The sequence below is a fragment of the Ziziphus jujuba genome, chromosome 2 (assembly GCF_031755915.1).
Source record: "Ziziphus jujuba cultivar Dongzao chromosome 2, ASM3175591v1".
Classification (NCBI taxonomy): Eukaryota; Viridiplantae; Streptophyta; class Magnoliopsida; order Rosales; family Rhamnaceae; genus Ziziphus; species Ziziphus jujuba.
In genome coordinates, this window is record NC_083380.1 from 5,839,647 (window position 1) to 5,859,653 (window position 20,007).

General features: G+C 33.9%; 2 protein-coding genes across 2 annotated transcripts; one reads left to right on the forward strand and one right to left on the reverse strand.

Moving 5' to 3' along the window:
- Nucleotides 1-15,158: 15,158 nt before the first annotated feature.
- On the reverse strand, nucleotides 15,159-16,991 carry LOC107429164 (putative disease resistance protein At3g14460). The gene is made up of 4 exons (XM_016039821.3): nucleotides 16,557-16,991; nucleotides 16,334-16,454; nucleotides 15,957-16,150; nucleotides 15,159-15,791 (listed from the first exon to the last, which is right to left on the reverse strand). Exons 1-4 carry the CDS (start codon nucleotides 16,989-16,991, stop codon nucleotides 15,159-15,161), a joined length of 1,383 nt encoding a protein of 460 aa, XP_015895307.3.
- Nucleotides 16,992-17,968: 977 nt separating this feature from the next.
- LOC107429166 (uncharacterized) lies at nucleotides 17,969-18,676 on the forward strand. The gene has a single exon (XM_048473797.2). The coding sequence runs from the start codon at nucleotides 17,969-17,971 to the stop codon at nucleotides 18,674-18,676; it is 708 nt and encodes a 235-aa protein (XP_048329754.2).
- Nucleotides 18,677-20,007: the final 1,331 nt, after the last annotated feature.

The following is a 20,007-nucleotide window of genomic DNA, read 5'->3' on the forward strand; positions in this document are numbered from 1 at the left end:
ACTCGAGAGGAGGCAAGCTGCATTTTCTTTATTTTGCACTAGTTCAAATTTTTTTTTGTTTTTTTCACTAACTTTAATGTTATACATATTTTTGAAGTAACTTATTTTTAATTTTTAATGTATTTTTAACTGTTCATAGGCAAAATTATATGTATACACACACACATATATATATATATATATGCACACATATATATATATATATATGTATATATATATTTTGTTCCTCAATGAATGCTTAACTTTTGACTATGAATTTATAATATACGTGTTGTGAATTAATAATTGGTTCTATGCCAGCAAAAACACTTTTAATGTAATTGATTATTATTTGTCAAATCTTTTTGTTTTACTTAATATTCTTATCATTTTTTTGTTTTCGCAAATTAGTGCCACGATTATTACCGACATAACGTAATAATTATTTATGATTATACATTATTTATTTTAATAATTAATTATAAAATTTACAAATTCTTACTCCCTTAATGATTAATTGTGAAATTTATATTTATAAGTTGTTGGAAGATATTTTGATTGTACAAATAGTTTGATGGAAAACGTCTAACATTCACGGTCTTAGTGTATTTTTCTAACATCAAATTATAACAAATCTTATTACAAATCTTAAGGGCTTAGATGTATTATAGCATAGTTTTTATAAGTAACTATATGTATATAGGGGAATGTACTGTGTACAAATTAGGGATTTGACACATATTAGCGATCCTTAACTATTATTAGCTAATGGTAAATAATCGCTTATTTTTATTAAAATAGATACTAAAAATAATTCTTTTTCAAAGTTATAATATATTTAAAATATATCAATTTTCAACTATTGAATGATCTTGCAATTGGTAGTGCGATTTGTCAAACATATTTGTCAAATATTTTTGATAAACACGACCCCATATATATATATAGTCCACAATTTATTTGAGATACTATATGTCGCCGTATAATTAATATAAAATATGTGTTTAATTATTATGATTTTGATTCTTCTTTGTTTTCTCAAGGAACATTTGTTATGTTATTATAGTTTTTATCATACAAAGAAAGATGTTATTTATATACTAATCTACAAAGATACTTGTACATTTATATATATATATATATATATATATTATCATTAGTGTTTATATTCAAACTCATGATCATGATATAAAATAATTGCAAATGCACATAAACTTTTCTGATACTTAACCACATTATAAATATGTTTCCTAATAATTTACACTTGATTAATTAAGATGGACAAAATACATTTTTCACTTTCCTTACATATAGCTTTCATTGTTATTTAACATATATATATATATATATATATATGGACATTGTTTTATAGAAAATGTATATTACAATATTTGTCATATGAATATTAAATTTTTATATGGTTAATTCTTAGGTTCATATGATTTGGACAGAAGAAAAAAAGAGAAAAAGAAAGAAAAGAAAGCAAAATAGAGAAAGTAAACGAAAATTTATATTGGAAAGTGAAACCTAAATATGAATTCCTACTTTGGTGGGAAGTTTTGCCGCCTTTTTCCATATTTCCCATTTATTTCATTTTGCTAAAATCCCAATCTCTCCCTTATGTTTACGTTTTAGCAAAAGCAAATCCCCATTTGAAACATTTTGTGCGATAGGAGTCCACCCCTCTGTGCGTCCATTTCGACCGGTAACACTCTCAACCTCTCTCTCAGTTTTGTTTTCTTCTTTTCAAAATACAGCTTATTACCTCTGCTACCACCTATCAAATTTCATCCAATTCCAGAATTTTGGCTGAATGAAGAAGTCATTCTTCATATGTATTTTTGCTCAGCTTGTAAGGTATTTTTGTACGTGAATGATTGGGTTTTATACATATCAAACAAAAGCAACTGAATTGAGGAGCTGGTTGGATTTTCAGCTGGATGTGATGAGCCGAGAGGGAAAAGGTTCTTCATAACCTAAGGAAGGCATTCTTGGTAAGAGACATTTTCTTTCTGAGTTTGTGGTGTCTTTATGTAAATGACAGAGTTCTAGTACTGTAAATATTGAAAAATATATCAGATTTTTATTTTTGGGTTCATACCAAACTACATGATGAGTCAATAGGAAAACAAATATATGTAACCTGCATTCTTTGTTGGAACAACTTACAGCTTATTGCAGCATATATAGGATTAGGTGAATACTTTTAGTTACTATGACTTATACAAATTACATTTCCATATCCTATTTGGTTTTCATAATTTCTAAGCGTAATTATATGTCATTTCCTGGAATTATGGTTTGGTTGTTCATGGATGAGGTGGTTTTTTCCATTTGACTTACCCTCCAATAAGATTGAAAAAACTAATTTATTATTTTGGCAAAAACAATAAAAGTAGTGCATCTACACGAACTTAAGCCCAAAAATCATATGGCAGAGCAATTGAAATAACCAAATGTAGGGATACTTGCCAAACTCCAAATCAGCTTGTAAACCAAGTCATCATAGAAACATAATAACATTGTCCACATTCTATTTAGAATATTATGTTACAAGATAACTCTATATCACACGGTTTAGCCATAACTTAATGCCTAGTAAGCTGGAAATTTCTATTCTTATTTTTTTCAAGAAAGTATATCTACATACATATAATTTTTATGTGATACATAAATATATATTAGCAGCTCCTGACATTGTGCTTCCACTACCTTGCTGTCACCTTTAAAAAGGATAATGCTATAAGAAAACACATTGGACACAAGGTCATTGAAGTTTTATCTTTATTATGATAAAGTGAAGTTGATTATCAATGTTAATTCTAGATGGCTATGAATATACTCCAAAAACAAATATTAGTGGAATGAATAATGCTTAGTATACCTATCATTGTTCTTTTTGTTGTTTTTTTTTTTAAATAGACCATTTCATGTCTTTGAGTATATGAATATTGCAATATCTGTTCTCCTTTTGCTCTTTAACTAGCTTAATATTCTTTTAATTTCCTATCCTTTAATGCTATCTTGCTATGTATTGAGACACTTAAACCCATTTTAGCTTCAATGTTGTACAAGTTAAGTTATTTTAAGTGCTTGATATATTATATCCTTATAACTATACTATTGGTTTCTTCTAGGAAGTTATGGAAAAAAAATGGATATGGTGTCATGATAAGCTGTCAGATGAATACACAAATGGTGTTAAATCATTTATTGAATTGGCTAAACATCATTTAGATGAAGATAATAGGACTAGATGTCCTTGTCGATATTGTCGGAATGTATATTTCCAATATATAAGTGTAGTTGAACGACATTTATGGGTGAAAGGATTTTCACCAGATTATCACAATTGGATTTATCATGGAGAGGCATTGAATTTTCAAGGTATTGAAATGGGTTTTGAGGAAGATGATGAAGCTGTTGAACATGATAGGGAAGAAGATGATATGATGGTAGCAATGCAAGATGCTGCAGGTGACATGGATCATAGAAATAAAGAATTTTCAGGATTATTTGCTGAAGTTGAAAGCGAGTTATATCCAGGGTGTACAAAGTTCTCTGCATTGACTTTTTTGGTCAGGTTAATGCATATAAAAGCTTTAAACCATTGGAGTAACAAGTCATTTAGTATGTTGCTTGAACTTCTCAAGGAAGCACTTCCAGAGGGTACTAAATTGCCAAAGTCTTACTACAAGGCAAAATATACACTTCATGCACTTGGATTAGGATATGAAACGATTCATGCTTGTAAATGGGATTGTGCATTGTTTTGGAAAGAATCAGCTGAATTGGATAAATGTCCAATATGTGCTGAACCGAGATACAAATTTCAAGGTACCGAGGGGAAAAGGATCCCTCAAAAGGTGCTTTGATATTTTCCTATCACTTCAAGACTGCAAAGATTATTCACATCTCGCCATACTGCTATTGATATGAGATGGCACAAAGAGAAGCATCCTAACACAAATGAAGTATTGAGGCATCTAGCAGATGGAGAAGCATGGAAGCACTTTGATGAACAATATCCGATATTTGCTATGGATCCTCATAATGTCCGGCTAGGTGCTGCCACTGATGGATTTAATCCTTTTAGTAACATGAGTACTTCGTATAGCATGTGGCCAGTGATGTTAGTGCCTTATAACCTACCACCTTGGAAGTGCATGAAAGAGACTTTTTCAATGATGTCACTATTAATACCAGGCCCAACAGCACCTGGAAAAGACATGTACTTACGGCCTATGATTGATGAATTGAAAGATCTATGGACAAATGGTGTCACCACTTATGACATCTCTAAAAAGGAGAGGTTTACAATGCATGCAGCAGTGTTGTGAACAATACATGACTTTCCAGCATATGGAACACTTTCTGGATGGAGTACCAAAGGATACAAAGCATGTCCGATGTAACATCCCACATCGGTTGGAGAGGGGCACGAAGCAGTCTCTATAAGGCTGTGGATACTTTTCCCTTCAAGACGCGTTTTGACAAAACCTTGAGGCCAGGGGGGAGAGAGGGAGCGAACCCTGGGCCAAAGAGGACAATATCTTGATACGGGTGGTACTGGGCTGTTACATCCGACTTGTAATGAAGATACTTCTTCCTAAGCTTTAAGAAGTAAGATTTGTTACATGGGACATCGTCGATATTTATCCATAAATCATGCATGGAGAAATAATCGACAATATGATGGAAAGCCTAAACGAAGGTTAGCTCCAAGGCAGTTTTCAGGAGCTGAAATATTACAACAGTTAGATAGGACAATTGAGAGCAGACCGTTCTGAGAGCAGACCGTTCTGGACAAGCATCATCAGTTAGATAGGACAATTATTACAACGGAATCGAACGTGTCATTGTTCTGAACTCATCTGTCTTAGTGGGCTTAAGCTTTTATATATTTAACCGGGAAATAATAAACATGTTCAAGTTTATTCCACCAAATCCATTAATCCCATATCCTGAAGGACCCGAGCAACATATAAAAGAAGTTGGGAGATAAACCATGTTTCAAGTAGGTTTCATCCAAACCAGAAACCTATCATCCAAACCACAAAGCCTATATCCAAAACAATATATGATAGAAATTGAGCAGGCTACTGCCACTTCTAAGAAACAAATCATGTTTTAAGTAAACACGGTTTTTTTATTCAAACAAATAGCAGAACTGATGAAATAAGTATGTTGTGTATATATAGCTCAGAGCATTCAGCTTTATTGTAGTTGATAGGTTTTAAAGTCTTGAACAATATCACTAACAATATGTCGGAAGCTTCCATGAATGTTAGGTGACAGACTCAGAAGGAAGACCAGTATAGTGAGTCTCACAGCGTTTGAAGGACTTTTTAACATAGCACTATTACATTTCCATAGGATGAAAAAATACTTAACTTTAATTCAGTTTAATTGGAAAGCTCCAAATTAGCCCTCGAAAAGTATGTTTAGGTGTGTTGTAAATGTGTATCTATGCTGTCTATATATATGCCATATTAAGTTTAAAGTGTTTTATTATGATTACGTATTTCTATCCAAATGAATACAGAGGCATTTTTCATTTTATTTTTTATAGCCCAGTTGTAGCTTCTGGGTACTCTTTCTGGTAGTGTAACATGATGATGCTTGTCTAAGTATTATGTTTGTAAACTATAATGACGTTGTGCTTTTTCATCTTTTTTTTTTTTTTTTGGTAGTTTATAATGACCTTCTGCATTTTTTTTTTTTTGGATCAATTTATAGACTTTTTAATGAATTAATTGTTTAACAAGTTAGCAGCAATGCAAGCATTTTGTTGTCGTTGAAAATTTTGTTACTTACCTAAGCCCCTAATTTGTCTTTGCCCTGTCTTACGTTTATTGCTCTGTTTTTGAAAGTTGAAGTAAAAACTTAACAACTAAATAATGGGAAATTGACCAGGCCAAAGCTTGTATGCGTACATAGAGCTGGTTGCAAAAATAAATCATGTTTTACACAGAGGAGATAGTACTGGTTTTAAATATAAAAAGGAATATCACCAGCATAATGCTTACCGGCTCTGAAGAAGGTTGAGAGAAAGCTAAAGGTGAAAAAAAATAAATAAAAAAAGGACTTCAAAATAAAAATGCATACTTGGTCTGAAACTATAGTTGTTAAAATCCTAAATTGCGTACTGAGTCTGAAACTATGACAAAATACAGTAATCCTAAATTTTATTGCAGCCTCAGGGGTTTAGCTTCTGCATTAGCTTTTACCTAAGGCACTGATCCCTCATACAAATTCAACCTGAAAAATATATTTAATAAAGAGGAAGAAACTTCTCTGCTGCAACAAACTACACGGGCCTTTGCAATGGCCAAGGTTATGTACATTCATGTAAAGAAAAAAAAAAAAAAAGATAGAACTGAATTACACTGTCTTCTACTTACACTTAATCGTAGAACATCAACATTTAATTAAAAAAAAAAATGGAAAATGAAGAAATGAAACAGCGGAAGTTTTGCAGTTTGTTAATATATATGCTTAGATTCTGTTAACTATTCAACGCAATTAGAGACCGGTAGCATGCAGAAAATTCTCCAATACTGAAGTATCAGCACTCAATAAAGTGCTACAACAGCAATTGAGATCACCCCCACGTAAACAGACGCTTGGCATTGTTGAAATCAAGTTGATGAGAGACAAGATTTCATTTCAAACAAGGAGTGAATTGGGAATTGAAACCCTGCCAAAAGTGGGGGGGGGGAAAAAAAAAACCCATATGATATTAATATAAGATATATCAGTTCAAAGTATCAAACAAATTTAAAATTACCAATTTACCTCCAAATATTACAAGTGAAAATTTAAGAATTTATAACATAAAAGAGCAAGAGCAAAAACCAGGATTGTTAAAAGACAGAGGCCATGCTATGAGATTAAATAATGGCATATTGAAACTCCAATAAACATCAAGTAAATAGAAAATTCCATGAGGATGCTTGTGGTAACAAACAGAGAAGTATATCTCTGCAGAAAATCACAGTTAGCAGTTCCATGCTAAAAGTATGTCTTCCACATTCTTCAAATACCCTGCAGAAAAATCCGCAGTATTAGCAAGGGAATATAAAATGCACAATATTATCTCATTAATGTGCAATACATGGTTTTATTACCTGAATGAATTAAAAAAAGTTAAATCTTTGGTATTAGACATCTGAAATACAATCGGTTATGTAGGGGATGCGGACTGCAATACACCAGAGCCACAGTCGAATAGCAGTGAAAAAAGGAAGCTCAAACCCCTGCAATCATGAGTTGGGATTGCAATTGTTGTAGAATTCTGGAACTATTTCTAGAATAAAGAAACCGAACAAAAAACACACAAATTTACCGAGGTTCGGTCAAAATCGACCTACGTCCTCGTTGCTCAGGTGTTGAGCTTTCTGCACTATGTAAATGTAGTGTTTACAAGGTTACTCACAAACCATCAATCAATGGTGGATTCACACAAGAATACCAAAACCAAGAATCCAAGATCCCAATACACCCATTCACTCTTCGATCTCCATAGAGATCTCTCTTAAACCCACGTTGAGAATACAAAGAAACAAGAAAGAATGGCTTTCAAAACTCAAAGGGACTCACCTCGCACAAAGCTTTCTCTCGGGTCTGCAACTTTTTCCACTCTCTGTTTTTCTATATCTGATATATGAAGAAGAAGACCAAAATATATATATTTATTTCCAGAAACAACAAAACGGTGCGTTCAATTAATCCCAGCAGCTCCAACGTGGCAAGCAACTTGTGAAATAACCTTCTGCCCTTTAATAAACTGATGTGGCAGCAAAGTGTTGTCTTTTTGGAACCTGGAAATCTCCTCTTCTTTTTTCTCTGACCAGCAGCTTGTAAACACATATATAGCTGACTAGATTTGAGGATTATTTTACTCACAGCAATAAATGAAATTACATATAGCTTCTTCAATGAGGATTCAAATCCCAAGATCACTTCGAACCAATCAGAGAGTCCGTGGTAGCATATATTAGTTACCTGAAGCTGGAATGGTCAAGATGAGCTACAACTGTGTTTCAAAGCCAAAAAACTTGTTATTGGATCAGCTACTGTGAATGACACATTGTTGCTTCCAAAAAGGTAACCCGACCAAGAAAACTTGGACATGAAATCTTATTCCAAAAATTAATTAAAACAGTGAGGAATTGAGTTCGTAATTTGAACTGTAAGGGTAATAACTGTGGATATATTACCACTGGTTGGTGCCAAAGGGATGAAATGGACTGCATTTAAAATGGTGTTGAACATTGCATCAAGTATAGCTATTTTTAAGTTCTTAGCCAAAAACTAAAAAAGTATCAGTACATTGACAAGGAGAGCTTGTCTATAATTTAACAAAATCAAAAATGAAACTCTCCAACTTCAAATATTTTAAACTAGAAAAATGTAAAATCTGGACCTTTCTTACCACGTAATTTGATTCGATGGCAAGCAGTGACACATCTGCATGGTACTGTGACAAGCATTGCAGCTGATAGCAGGAAGAAAGATCATTTCTAACATGGAAATGGTATGCAGCATTTGGTCCTCTGTGACAAAGAAACATCATGAGTACTGCACGTACAAAATTTTAACTTCAACTCCTGCTAAAAGAAAATTTCTTGGATAGTTTATAATGAGAACTAGGAACTTATATCTGACATTGTTCCTGAAATTTAATTGTACAAATTGAGCATAGCAACAAATTAAGACGCTTCAGAAATAGGTGAGTCACCAACCATGTATGAACAATATGAATAAAATTTGAACAAATAGTGTTAAGAAAAAAAAAAAACACAGAAAGACAAAAATTTCACAGTATTTGATAGAAGAGAGAAAACATATTATCACATTAATGAGGGTAGGTGCTAAATGGCCTTGCCGTTTAAGGATTTAAGGTTTGGAAGCAATGATAGATGAAGAGAAGTGAGAGTGGTTAGTAGGAATTCTTGTACTTCTGGCAAATTCTGTACTTGGTCGCATGATTTCAGGTTTGGAAGCTTATCTAGCCTGAGAGAAGTGTCTTTCTCTTTATATATCCCTTCTATCTGTAAGTCTGTAAGGGAGGTGAGGCATTCTCAGATTCCACTCAGTCATGCTGTGCTCCCTGAATAGCTTTTCGCATCTACAACATGGAGTGGTTTGTAATTGGATGACCATACCTCTTCTGAAAAGAAGATCAGTTGCTTGCAATACCATATTTTTATTGTTTTGACAGTTTTTGAATGTAAACAAGAGCTTCCCCTGCATATTAACTGACTCTGAAGAAGATCAATGTCAGGCCAAACATGTGGTTGAACCTGAACTGAATTTTAAGGTCAAGTGCAACACGATACAGTAGATCCACCTACACATAACCACGAATGGTAAAAACAAAGAATATGTGCAAATATGTATAAAAGGAAAAGAGGCCGCAAAACTCACAGGCTAAATCCATTTTTGGATAATTAGTTACCACTAAAACCAAAGCCTCAAATTGAAAATATATATTTAGATAACTGAAGCAGGGAAACATATTGTAATTTTATGAATGTAGTAAAAGACATTTTTAACTGGATGCTGAACAAAGAAAAGAGAAGTGAGAAAAACCTTCTTCTTGCATGCATTGCAGCTGATAGCAGGAAGAAAGAGCTTTTGAAATTTGGAAATTTAAAGGCAATCCCTACTTTGTGGAAATAGCCCCAGGTTTTGGTCCATTGCGGAAACGACTACCATGACTACCGCTCAAACAAACATTTGAATTTGTTTTTATATTCAAAAGAATAGTTCTAACACTCATAGAAAAGGATAAATAAATGCAAGCATTATTATATGACAAAGATTGAAGAAAGTAAATAGTATTTAGAGAATGCATTAATCGTATGTCGTTTGTCTGGGTCTTAGTGGTGCTCTCGGACGTTGGAAAGTATCAATCACTTACTAACCGTTTATTTTCCTCTTTTTCCCATTTCATGGTTGAAAAATATTATTTATGCTAAGAACGAAATAAAATTAAAAACACTGAAAAAAGTGAAGGAACCATTCTTTTGTTTGTTTTTTTTTGGCTGAAAAAGTTAAAGAAATTAAACATAGTCAGGAATAATTGCAATGATCAAAGGGAGTAGAGTTGGTCGCAGTTTATAAATAAGCAAATCCAATACTCATTTTCTCAAATGGCAAATGACTTATGCTGTTGCACAAGACATGAAAACAAATGGGTGTCATTTTCCTATTGATTTTGTGGTGAAAAGACTATATATATACAACGCTAGATGTAAATGTAATAACTTTTCTTTAGAATTAATTATGAGAGAGGAAATGAGAAGTTTTTACAGCAAAAATATATATATATATATATATATAAATTATTAAAAAATTGATCAATAAAATAAAAAACAGGACTTAATTGAAAATGCATACTCAATCTGAAACTATGGTTATAATTATTATTATTATTATTTTTTTTGATAATGCTGAAACTATGGCTGTTAATATCATATATATATATATATAAATATAAATATATGACAAAATAGAGACAATCCTAAATTTTGCTGCAGCTTCATGGGGGTTAGCTTCTGCATTAACTGTTACCTAAGACTGAAAAAACCTTATACAAATTGAACCTGAATAATAGCTTTAGAAAAGGGGAAGAAACTTCTCTGCTGCAGCAACTACACAGGCCTTTTGCAATGGCCAAGATTATGTGCTTTCTCACATGTGAAGAAAAAACAAGTTTACAGAATAGAGCTGAATTATCTTCTACTTACACTTAATATTAGAACGTCAACATTAAAAAATAGAAACAGAGGAAGCTTTGCAATTTGTTGAATATATATTTTTAAATTCCATTAGCTATTCAATGCAATTAGAGAGTAAGACGATGGTAGCACAGACGGTTCTCCAATACTGAAATATCAGGAGCCAGTAAAGTGCTACAACTGCAGTTGAGATCAACCCCAGTTACGCAGAAGGCATTGTTGAAATCAAGTAGATGAGATAAGAGTTCATTAAGGAGTTCATTACAGTAATGAGAAAAAGTGAAAGAATGGACGTTTTTAATATTCAATACATGGTATATCAGTTCAAGAATCAAACAAATAAAAAATGATCTATTTACTTTCAAATATTACAAGTGGAAATTCAGGAGTTTGTAACATAAAGAGCAGGAACAGCAACCAGAATTGTTAAAAGAACAGAGGCACTACTGTGAGATTATCAGATGGCATATCAAAACTCCAACAAAGATCAAGTAAATAATAAATTCCAGAGGATGCTTGTTGTAACCAACAGAGAAGTATATCTTAGAAATAGCTGAAGCAATTTACAATTGGCAGTTCCATTCTAAAAGTATGCCTTTCATGTCCTTCAAATGCCTGCAGAAAAATTTGCAATCTTAGCAAGCAGATATAAAAGACAAAATATCATTTCTTGATTGTATAATGCTAGGCTTTTATTACCTGAACGAATGAAGATACTGCAATCTTTGGAAACAGTGTAAGCCATTAGCTACTTCTAAATTCTTAGCCAAGAAAAATAAATTATCAATATACCTTTTCCTTGATGAAAAAGGGAAGAGAATCTTACTTCATGGTTTTAAAGAGAAAACGTGAGCCACATACAATGACAATGAGAGCTTGTATAAAATATAACACAGCCAAAAATAAAAATATCCAAAATCAAATACTTTAAACTAGAAAAATGTAAAATTTCAACCTTCTTTTTTTTTTTTTTTTTTACTTAAAGAGTACGTTGAATGACACGCAGGGATATCTACGTGGTGGTGATCTCATATGAATTCTGAATTAAGCCGTAGTATCTTTTTAATGAGAAAACATGAGCCACCTACAACGGCAATGAGAGCTTGTATGAAATATAACACAGCCAAAAATAAAAATATCCAAAATCAAATACTTTAAACTAGAAAAATGTAAAATTTGAACCTTTGTTTTTTTTTTTTTTTTTTTTTTTTGAACTTAGAGAGTATGTTGAATGACAAGCAGGGATATCTACATGGTGGTGATCTCATATGAATTCTGAACTGAGCCATAGTATGCCGTAAATTCCTGCATAAAAATCCACTGTCTTAGATTGAAGCTGGTATAATACATATATATCTTTTCATTAATGTTTAATATCTGGTTTTTGTTACCCGTATGAACTAAGAAAGTCCTTATTTGGGAACTCAAACATCTGATATAGAAGCGGTTTCAGGGGACTCTAACAGCAATAGACCAGTGTCACATGTTAAATAGCAATGAAAAGTAGGGAACTCAAATCCCAGCAATCAAGCATGCCGGCATTACAAGAAATGAAGTTTCATAGTTTGAAACAATCAGTGAATATGCGGTAGCAGCCATTAATCACCTGAAGATTGAAATGATGAATAAGGGCTAGAACTGTATTTTAAAACAAGAGAGCTCACCATTGTTTAATCAGCTACTAAACTTCGTTGCAACTGATAGAAGTTTGAAATGAAACCTTATCACAAGTTACTTTAGATTGGGAAGAAAAGAGTTTTCTGATACCAACTGCAGAAAATGACATTCACTGCATTTTCTTTCTCTATCTGGGACTGCAGGGCCAATAAGCAGGAGCAACAATGAGATTTAATAAAAGGGAATTGTAGGCACGGCAACAACAACCTCTAACGAAGATCAAGTAAATTATTAATTTGGAGGAAACTCTAGTTACAATCCAAGTGAAATATGAGAGAGAAAGATTGGTGCCACCTACATTTAGAAACAGTTCTTGCATAGCAGCTGAGTAGATAAAATTGGCAGTACCCCATGTTGTCATATGCTTTATTCATTCTGTAAATTCCTGCAGAAAAATCAGCTGTCTTAGATTGAAACTGGTATAGAATACATATATCATTTCAATAATGTTTAATATGCTGTTTTTAATCCCTGAATAAATTTTAAGAAAGTCCATCTTTAGTTGGAAACTTATACATGTGGAATAAGTTACAGGACTGATCTGTACAAAAGTATATGTACAATTCTGCATAAAAGGACAAGAGGTCACAAACTCACAGGCCCTGGAGGGAGTGACTCCATTTTTGGATAATTAGTTACCCACAATAACTCAAGTTATGGATATTGACAATCTGAGAGAGAGATTTGCTCACTGGACTGCACGTTAAGGATGGAAGATAATCAGATAAGCATTCTCAATAGTTTCAACAATCAAGAAAAGTGATGCAACTTTTAGTCAAGGTTCCCCAACCTATCAAAAGCTTGTCATTGTTGAAATCGGGCACGTGACACAGTTCAGTCCAAACATGCAGTGAACTGGAAATTATAACCCTGTCAAGAATTTATTAAAGTAATAAGAAAACTACACATACTTCCACAGATTGCAAATGAAAATTCTGAAGTTTAAAACATAATAAGCGTGAGCAACAATCATGATTTGATAAAAAGGAAAGAGGCACCGCAACAGGACCACAACATGGCATGTTGAAACTCTTAACTAGGATCATTCAAATAATTAATTTCATGAGGAAATGCTAGTTACAACCCAAATGTAATATGGGAAAGGAAGATTGTTGCTACATAAGAAATAATATCTTACAAATAGCTTGAAGATAAATACAATTGGCTCAGTAGTATGCTGCTGTCATATGTTATGCTGCTGTCATATGTTTTAAACATTTTGTTTGTTCCTGCAGAAAAAAATCCCATCTTCGATCAAAGCTGGTATCAAATAAACAATTATCTTTCGTTAACGTGAAATATTTTGTTTTTAATACCTGAATGAACTAAAAAAGTCCATCTTTGAGAACTTTAACATCTGAAATACAATCATTTATGCAGAATAGGGAGCTTGAAACCCAGCAATTATGTACTACGCGTTACAAGAAATAAATTTTCACAGTTTCTTGGATAAGGATTCAATTCCCGATTCTCAAAAGCACTTTGAAATGGACAACAAATGTCTGGTAGCAGGTATTAATCCATCTGAAGACTGAAAATAAAGACAAGCAATAAATGTAATTTGCAAACAAAAATCCCACCATTAATGAATCAGCTACTGTGAATGAAAAGAAATTGTTTCCAGAAAAGAAACCTTAGCACCAGTTAGTTTAAACAGGGAACAAAAGAGTTCTCTAACATACCAACAACAGCAGAATAAGACATGCACAGCATTTCTTTGTCTGTCCAGGAAAGCAAGGCCGATTACAGGGGATATTTTACAAGAAATGGACAACATTTAAGGTGGTACTAAACATTAGACCAAGTATTACCAGTTAAAGAAGAAAAGAACAGAATCTTTTAATTAGTAGTTGTTAGATAAGAATGTAAGCAATCTATAATGACAAGGAAAAGTATGCATATAAAACAAAGCATTGAATTGAAAATAATTTTGGAACTGAAACAGAGAAACATGTTGTGATCTCATATAAATTGTAGTTAAGGACCTTCTAGGTGGGTATTGAACTAAGAAAAGAGAAAATGAGACGACCGTCTACTGGTAAGCATTGCAGTGGATAGCAGGAACAAGGAGCATTTAGAATGTGGTAAGTTTAAAGGCAATCCCTCCCTCATCCCTCGTGGAAATAGCTTCACGTTTGGTCCATTGTGAGGAAACAAGTACCATGACTAGTGCACATATATTAGAACACTAGAATTTGATTAGAAGTTGAAAAAAAACAATTCTAATTAACTAGCATCAACAAAATTAAAAGAAAAATAAATAAAAGCATATCTATATGACTAAGATTGTGGAAAAGAAATACCTGAAAATTTTATAGAGAAGGCATGGATCATATGTCTTCATCATCTATTTGTATGCTTAGGATGTGTTGGATCTTGGGGGCAGTCTTCCCCTGTTCCTCTCTGACACCGTGGCTTTAGCAAAGGACACTACATGATATTCAAGTGAGAAAGAGATGCGGGCAGCCTTTCCTCTGGCAAGCACTGGAGCTGTTGGCATTTATAAATATCCAAGTTTTGAAGGGAAGGGAGGTGTTGAATGGCCTTGCCGTTTATGGACTCAAGGTTTGGAAGACACCATAGCTCAAGATTAGTGAGAGTGGTGGGCAGCCCTTCCTCTGGCAAGGACTGGAACCATTTGCAATCCCAAATGCGCAATGTTTGAAGGGAGGTGATGTGGTGAAAGGCCTTTCCATTTAAGGATTTCAAGTTTGGAACATCAAATAGCTCAAGAGATGTGAGAGAGGTGGGAAGCTATCCTTCCTCCACTGGAAATGTATCCACCACTTCACCTACCGACGAGAGTTGTAAGGTTGTCAGAGATGTAAGCATTCCTAGATTCCACTTCATGCTGTTGGTATGCACGAATAGCTTTTTACAGTATCTAATTTCAAGTGATTTTAAATTTAAAGGCCATCCCTCTTTTGATAGCGAAACCAATTCATTACATTGGTCAATTTGAATGGTATGAATATTGGAGGGCAATCTTTCTTTCGGAAATGTCTTCATCTTTAGACATGAATGTATTTTAAGCAAACCCAGTGACGGATATTGACACATTGAGAGTGAGGCAACCAAGTGATCACTTTCCCATATTTGAAGAGCTTCCAACGATGGAAGATTATTCGGTAAGCATACTTCTTTTAGCTTCGGACAATCCGACAAAAAAACCTCCTTAACATTTGAAAAAACAGCACTTTCCACTTCCACCAATGACCACTCCCTCCACTCTACCATATTTGAAAATCTTAACTTTTTTAAGGATTGGAATGGCTTAGTGATCACAAAAGAGGAAGAACCATCACCATCACTATCGCTGTAAAATTCATTGCCAATCTTCTCCACCATCTCAAATCTACGAATTATGAGGCCTTCCAAGGAAGTTAACTGTCCCAGCGGAGCCAACAAATAACAATTTTTACAATTAGACAACTCAATTCTTTTTATACAAGAAAATAATCGATGTCCAACCCATGGTGAGAAACTTAAACATCCATAATTTTCAAAAGATAGGTGCTTGAGATTTGAATGAGGTTGGAGCCTGCCAAGAACCTCGCGTGCTTTAAGTGGATCATCAGTATAACCGCTCCATTTTAATCTCAGACTAGTGAGACATTTCTTATCCTTCACATTGGCTTTTGAAACATCTTCAACATTTATTACATTCTCAAGTCCTCTAATACCAAGATGACCGTGCAGATTTTGAAGCTTACCTAATTCTTTAATATTAGATCCATTGTCTTTACCTATAACAAACTTTTCTAATCTTTACAGACCTTTTAAAGTGGACATTTATGGTGGCATCTCTATTAAACTTGTCCCAGAAATGTCGAGATGACACAAGTTGATGAGCTTTGTGATATTGCTTGGTAAATGAGTAGGCTTATGACAATTGGACAATTTTAGTGTATGCAACTCGTGCAAATTACATAATGATTCAGGTACCTTTTCAATAGAAGAAGAAGTCAAATTCATGTAGCTTAGATGTTTCAAATTTCCAATTGAATTAGGCAACCCAATAAACACAGTACAGCCATTCAATAGTAGAGTCTACAGATTGTACAGAGCACAAATTGTATCAGGTATTTCTTTAATTTGGGCCCCAGATATATTCAAATATCTTAATAGCATCAAATTTCCAATTAAATTGACTATCTTCATGATGAGATGACCTTCATTGAAGTAATATGCATCTGCAGAAAGCACTCTTAGGTATTGCAATGATTGCAACTCTTCAGGATGCATCAAGTATTTTTCTCTAACTTCGTAATATTTATCCAATACTAGAAGAGTGCGCAACACCTTATTTTTACCCCAATCCAAATTTTTTTTGCTATTATGGGATTTACGTCCTTTATAGGAGAAATGATGAGTCTTACTTACAATGACACTTGAGAAATGGTTATCTAATCTTAAATAGGATTGTCCTGAGACAAATTTTGCTAAATCATTTACAAGATCATGCATAGTAAATAAGCCATATTGATTGGTAAGAATGAATGATCTTGAAATTAGATCCTTAAAATGTTCCTCTCCAACTTCTTCTGGTGTTTTAGTTTCCTGTGGTTGTAGAAGATCTTGTGCCATCCACAATAAAATTAGCTTTTCCATTTCAAGTGGATAATCTTTAGGAAAAATCGAGCAGTAAGCAAAACATGTTTTTAGATGCGATGGCAAATAATAATAGCTTAACCACAGAGCTGAAAGAATATCACACTGTGCAAATTCAATATATTATTCTTTAGTATATTTTCCCAATATTTAGGATCTTGTTTTGAGCGCAAAAGACCACCGACTGATTTTATTGCTAAAGGAAGCCCTTCGCATTTTTGAACAATTTGTCTACCAATTTTTTCACATTTTTGATAAACACTTGGCTCTACGTTGCCGAGGGCATGTTTTTCAAATAGTCTCCAACAATCTTCATTTGGGATTTCTTTTAGTTGATATTGATTTGGAGCCCCAACCATTATTGAAGCAATTTCTATAATGCGTGTTGTTGCAATAATTTTACTTCCAGGTGTAGCTGATTCAAATGAACTCTTTAGATCATACCAACATTTATAATTTACATTTCAAACATCGTCAAGAACTAAGAGAAATTTTTTCCCTTCCAAAAAAACCTGTTGAAATATAAATTTGATTTTTGGGTTATTATTTTGTGGGCCTTGGTTACTTAGGGTCCAAGTTTTCTTAGACTCCATGTTTTAGAAACTTCTTTTATGATAATTTTATGATGTCTTATGTAGGTAGGGTTAATTATTAGTATAAATATTGTTATGTTTTTGCTTGTGGGTGCTGCAAGCCACAAAAGCTGAGAACCATCGAATAAACCAGTAGTTTTTTTTCCCTTCTTCGGTTGATTGCTTTCTGTTTTGCTGCTCTGTTTCTATTTTTTCTTCTGGTTTTTTGCTTTCATCCAACAAAGTGGTATCAGAGCTTGATATCTACATGAACAGTAGCATAAACAGTGTGTGCATGAATAGTAGCTTACCCGAAACAGTAGAATGAATAGTATTGCATGAACAGTACCCCGATGATAAAATTGTTTGTGTAGCCAAAAGATGGCCAATAATGGTATGGTTCCCTTCCAAATTCCAACACTCAACAAGAACAACTATGATAATTGGAGTATCAAGATCAAGGCTTTGCTTGGTGCCCAAAATGTGTGGGAGATAGTGGAGAAAGGCTACATCGAATCAGGGAATGAAGGTGGTCTAACTCAAAACCAAAGAGAAAATTTGAGAGACTCAAGAAAGAGAGACAAGAAAGCTCTCTATCTAATCTATCAAGGATTAGATGATGATGCATTTGAGAAGATCTCGAAAGCCAAATCAGCTAAAGAAGCATGGGAGAAGCTTCAAATCTCCTACAAGGGAGCTGATCCAGTCAAGAAGGTGCGGCTTCGGACCGTGAGAGTTGAGTTTGAAATGCTGAATATAAAGGAAGGAGAAGTCATATCTGATTATTTTTCTAGAGTTTTGATGGTGACCAATCAATTAAAAAGGAATGGTGAAAAATTGAATGATGTTAAGAACATGAAGAAAATTCTTAGATCATTAGATTCAAAGTTTGATCATATTGTTGCCATTATCCAAGAAACAAAAGACTTGGAAGCTATGTCATTGGAGCAGCTTTTGGGTTTATTGCAAGCTTATGAAGAAAAGAAGAAGAAGAAGGAAGGAATAGTGGAACAATTGTTTAAGACCCGAATTGATGCAACTAAAGAGGAAACTAGCAGCTATCACAATGATCGAAGCCAACAAGGATGAGGCCGTGCGAGAGGACGTGGCCACGGGCAAGGACCTGGACAGGGCTAGAAGTTTGTTGATGATCATAACAGCAACTTTCATAGAGGAAGAGGATCAACAAGAGGCCTTGGGAGAGACCTTTTAGCACCAAGGTATGATCATAAGTCCCTTGTAAAGTGTTACAAATGTGGAAAATTCGGTCATTATGCTTCCTAATGTAGAACCTTTGGCTACAATAAGATTGAAGAGAAGGCGAACTATGTCAAAGAAAGAAGTCAAGAAGATGGTACCTTACTATTGGCTTACAAAGATAATGAAAGAAATGAAGACAATACATAGTATTTGGATACCAGTGCAACCAATCACATGTGCGGAAAAAGAGGCATGTTTGTGGAGCTGGATGAATCTGTGAGAGGCAATGTGTCTTTTGGGGATGAGTCTAAGGTAACAGTAAAAGGAAAAGGTAGCATCCTCATTCGGTTAAGGAGTGGAAAACACCAATTGATATCAAATGTATATTATGTGCTGAGTATGAAGAGTAACATCTTAAGTCTTAGATAGCTTTTGGAGAAAGGTTATGATATTTATCTAAGAGACAACCATCTTTGTATAAGGGACATTGCAAGCAACTTAATAGCCAAGGTGCCGATGTCAAGAAATAGGATGTTCATGTTCAACATTCAAAATGATGCTACCAAGTGTCTCAAGGCGTGCTACAAAGATGGATATTGGCTTTGGCATCTTAGATTCGGACCTTTTTTGGAGGTTTAAAGTTGCTGTCCAAAAGGGAGACGGTGAGAAGACTACCTAGTATTCACAATCCAGATCAAGTATGCAAAGGGTGCTTACTTGGAAAACAATTCAAGAAAAGTTTTCCAAAGGAGACAAATTCAAGAGCCCGAAGGCCATTGGAGCTCATTCACACTGATGTGTGTGATCCTTTAAAGCCAAGCTCACTTGGTAAGAGTAACTATTTTTTTTTATTGATGATTTTTCAAGAAAGACATGGGTGTATTTTTTGAAGGAAAAATCAGAGGTGTTTGAAAACTATAAGAAGTTTAAAGCTCTTGTTGAGAACGAAAGTGGCCTTTTGATCAAATCCATGAGATCTGACCAAGTTTACATCAAATGAATTCCAAAAATATTGTGAAGAACATGGAATTTGGAGGTTTCTAATGGTGCCAAGATCCTCCCAATAGAACGGTGTGGTAAAAAGAAAGAATAGAATGATCCTAGATATGGCGAGAAGCATGTTTAAAAGTAAGAGATTGCTGTAGGAGTTTTAGGCAGAGGCAGTTGCATGTGCTGTCTACCTATCTAACCGATCTCCAATAAGAAGTGTGTAGGGAAAA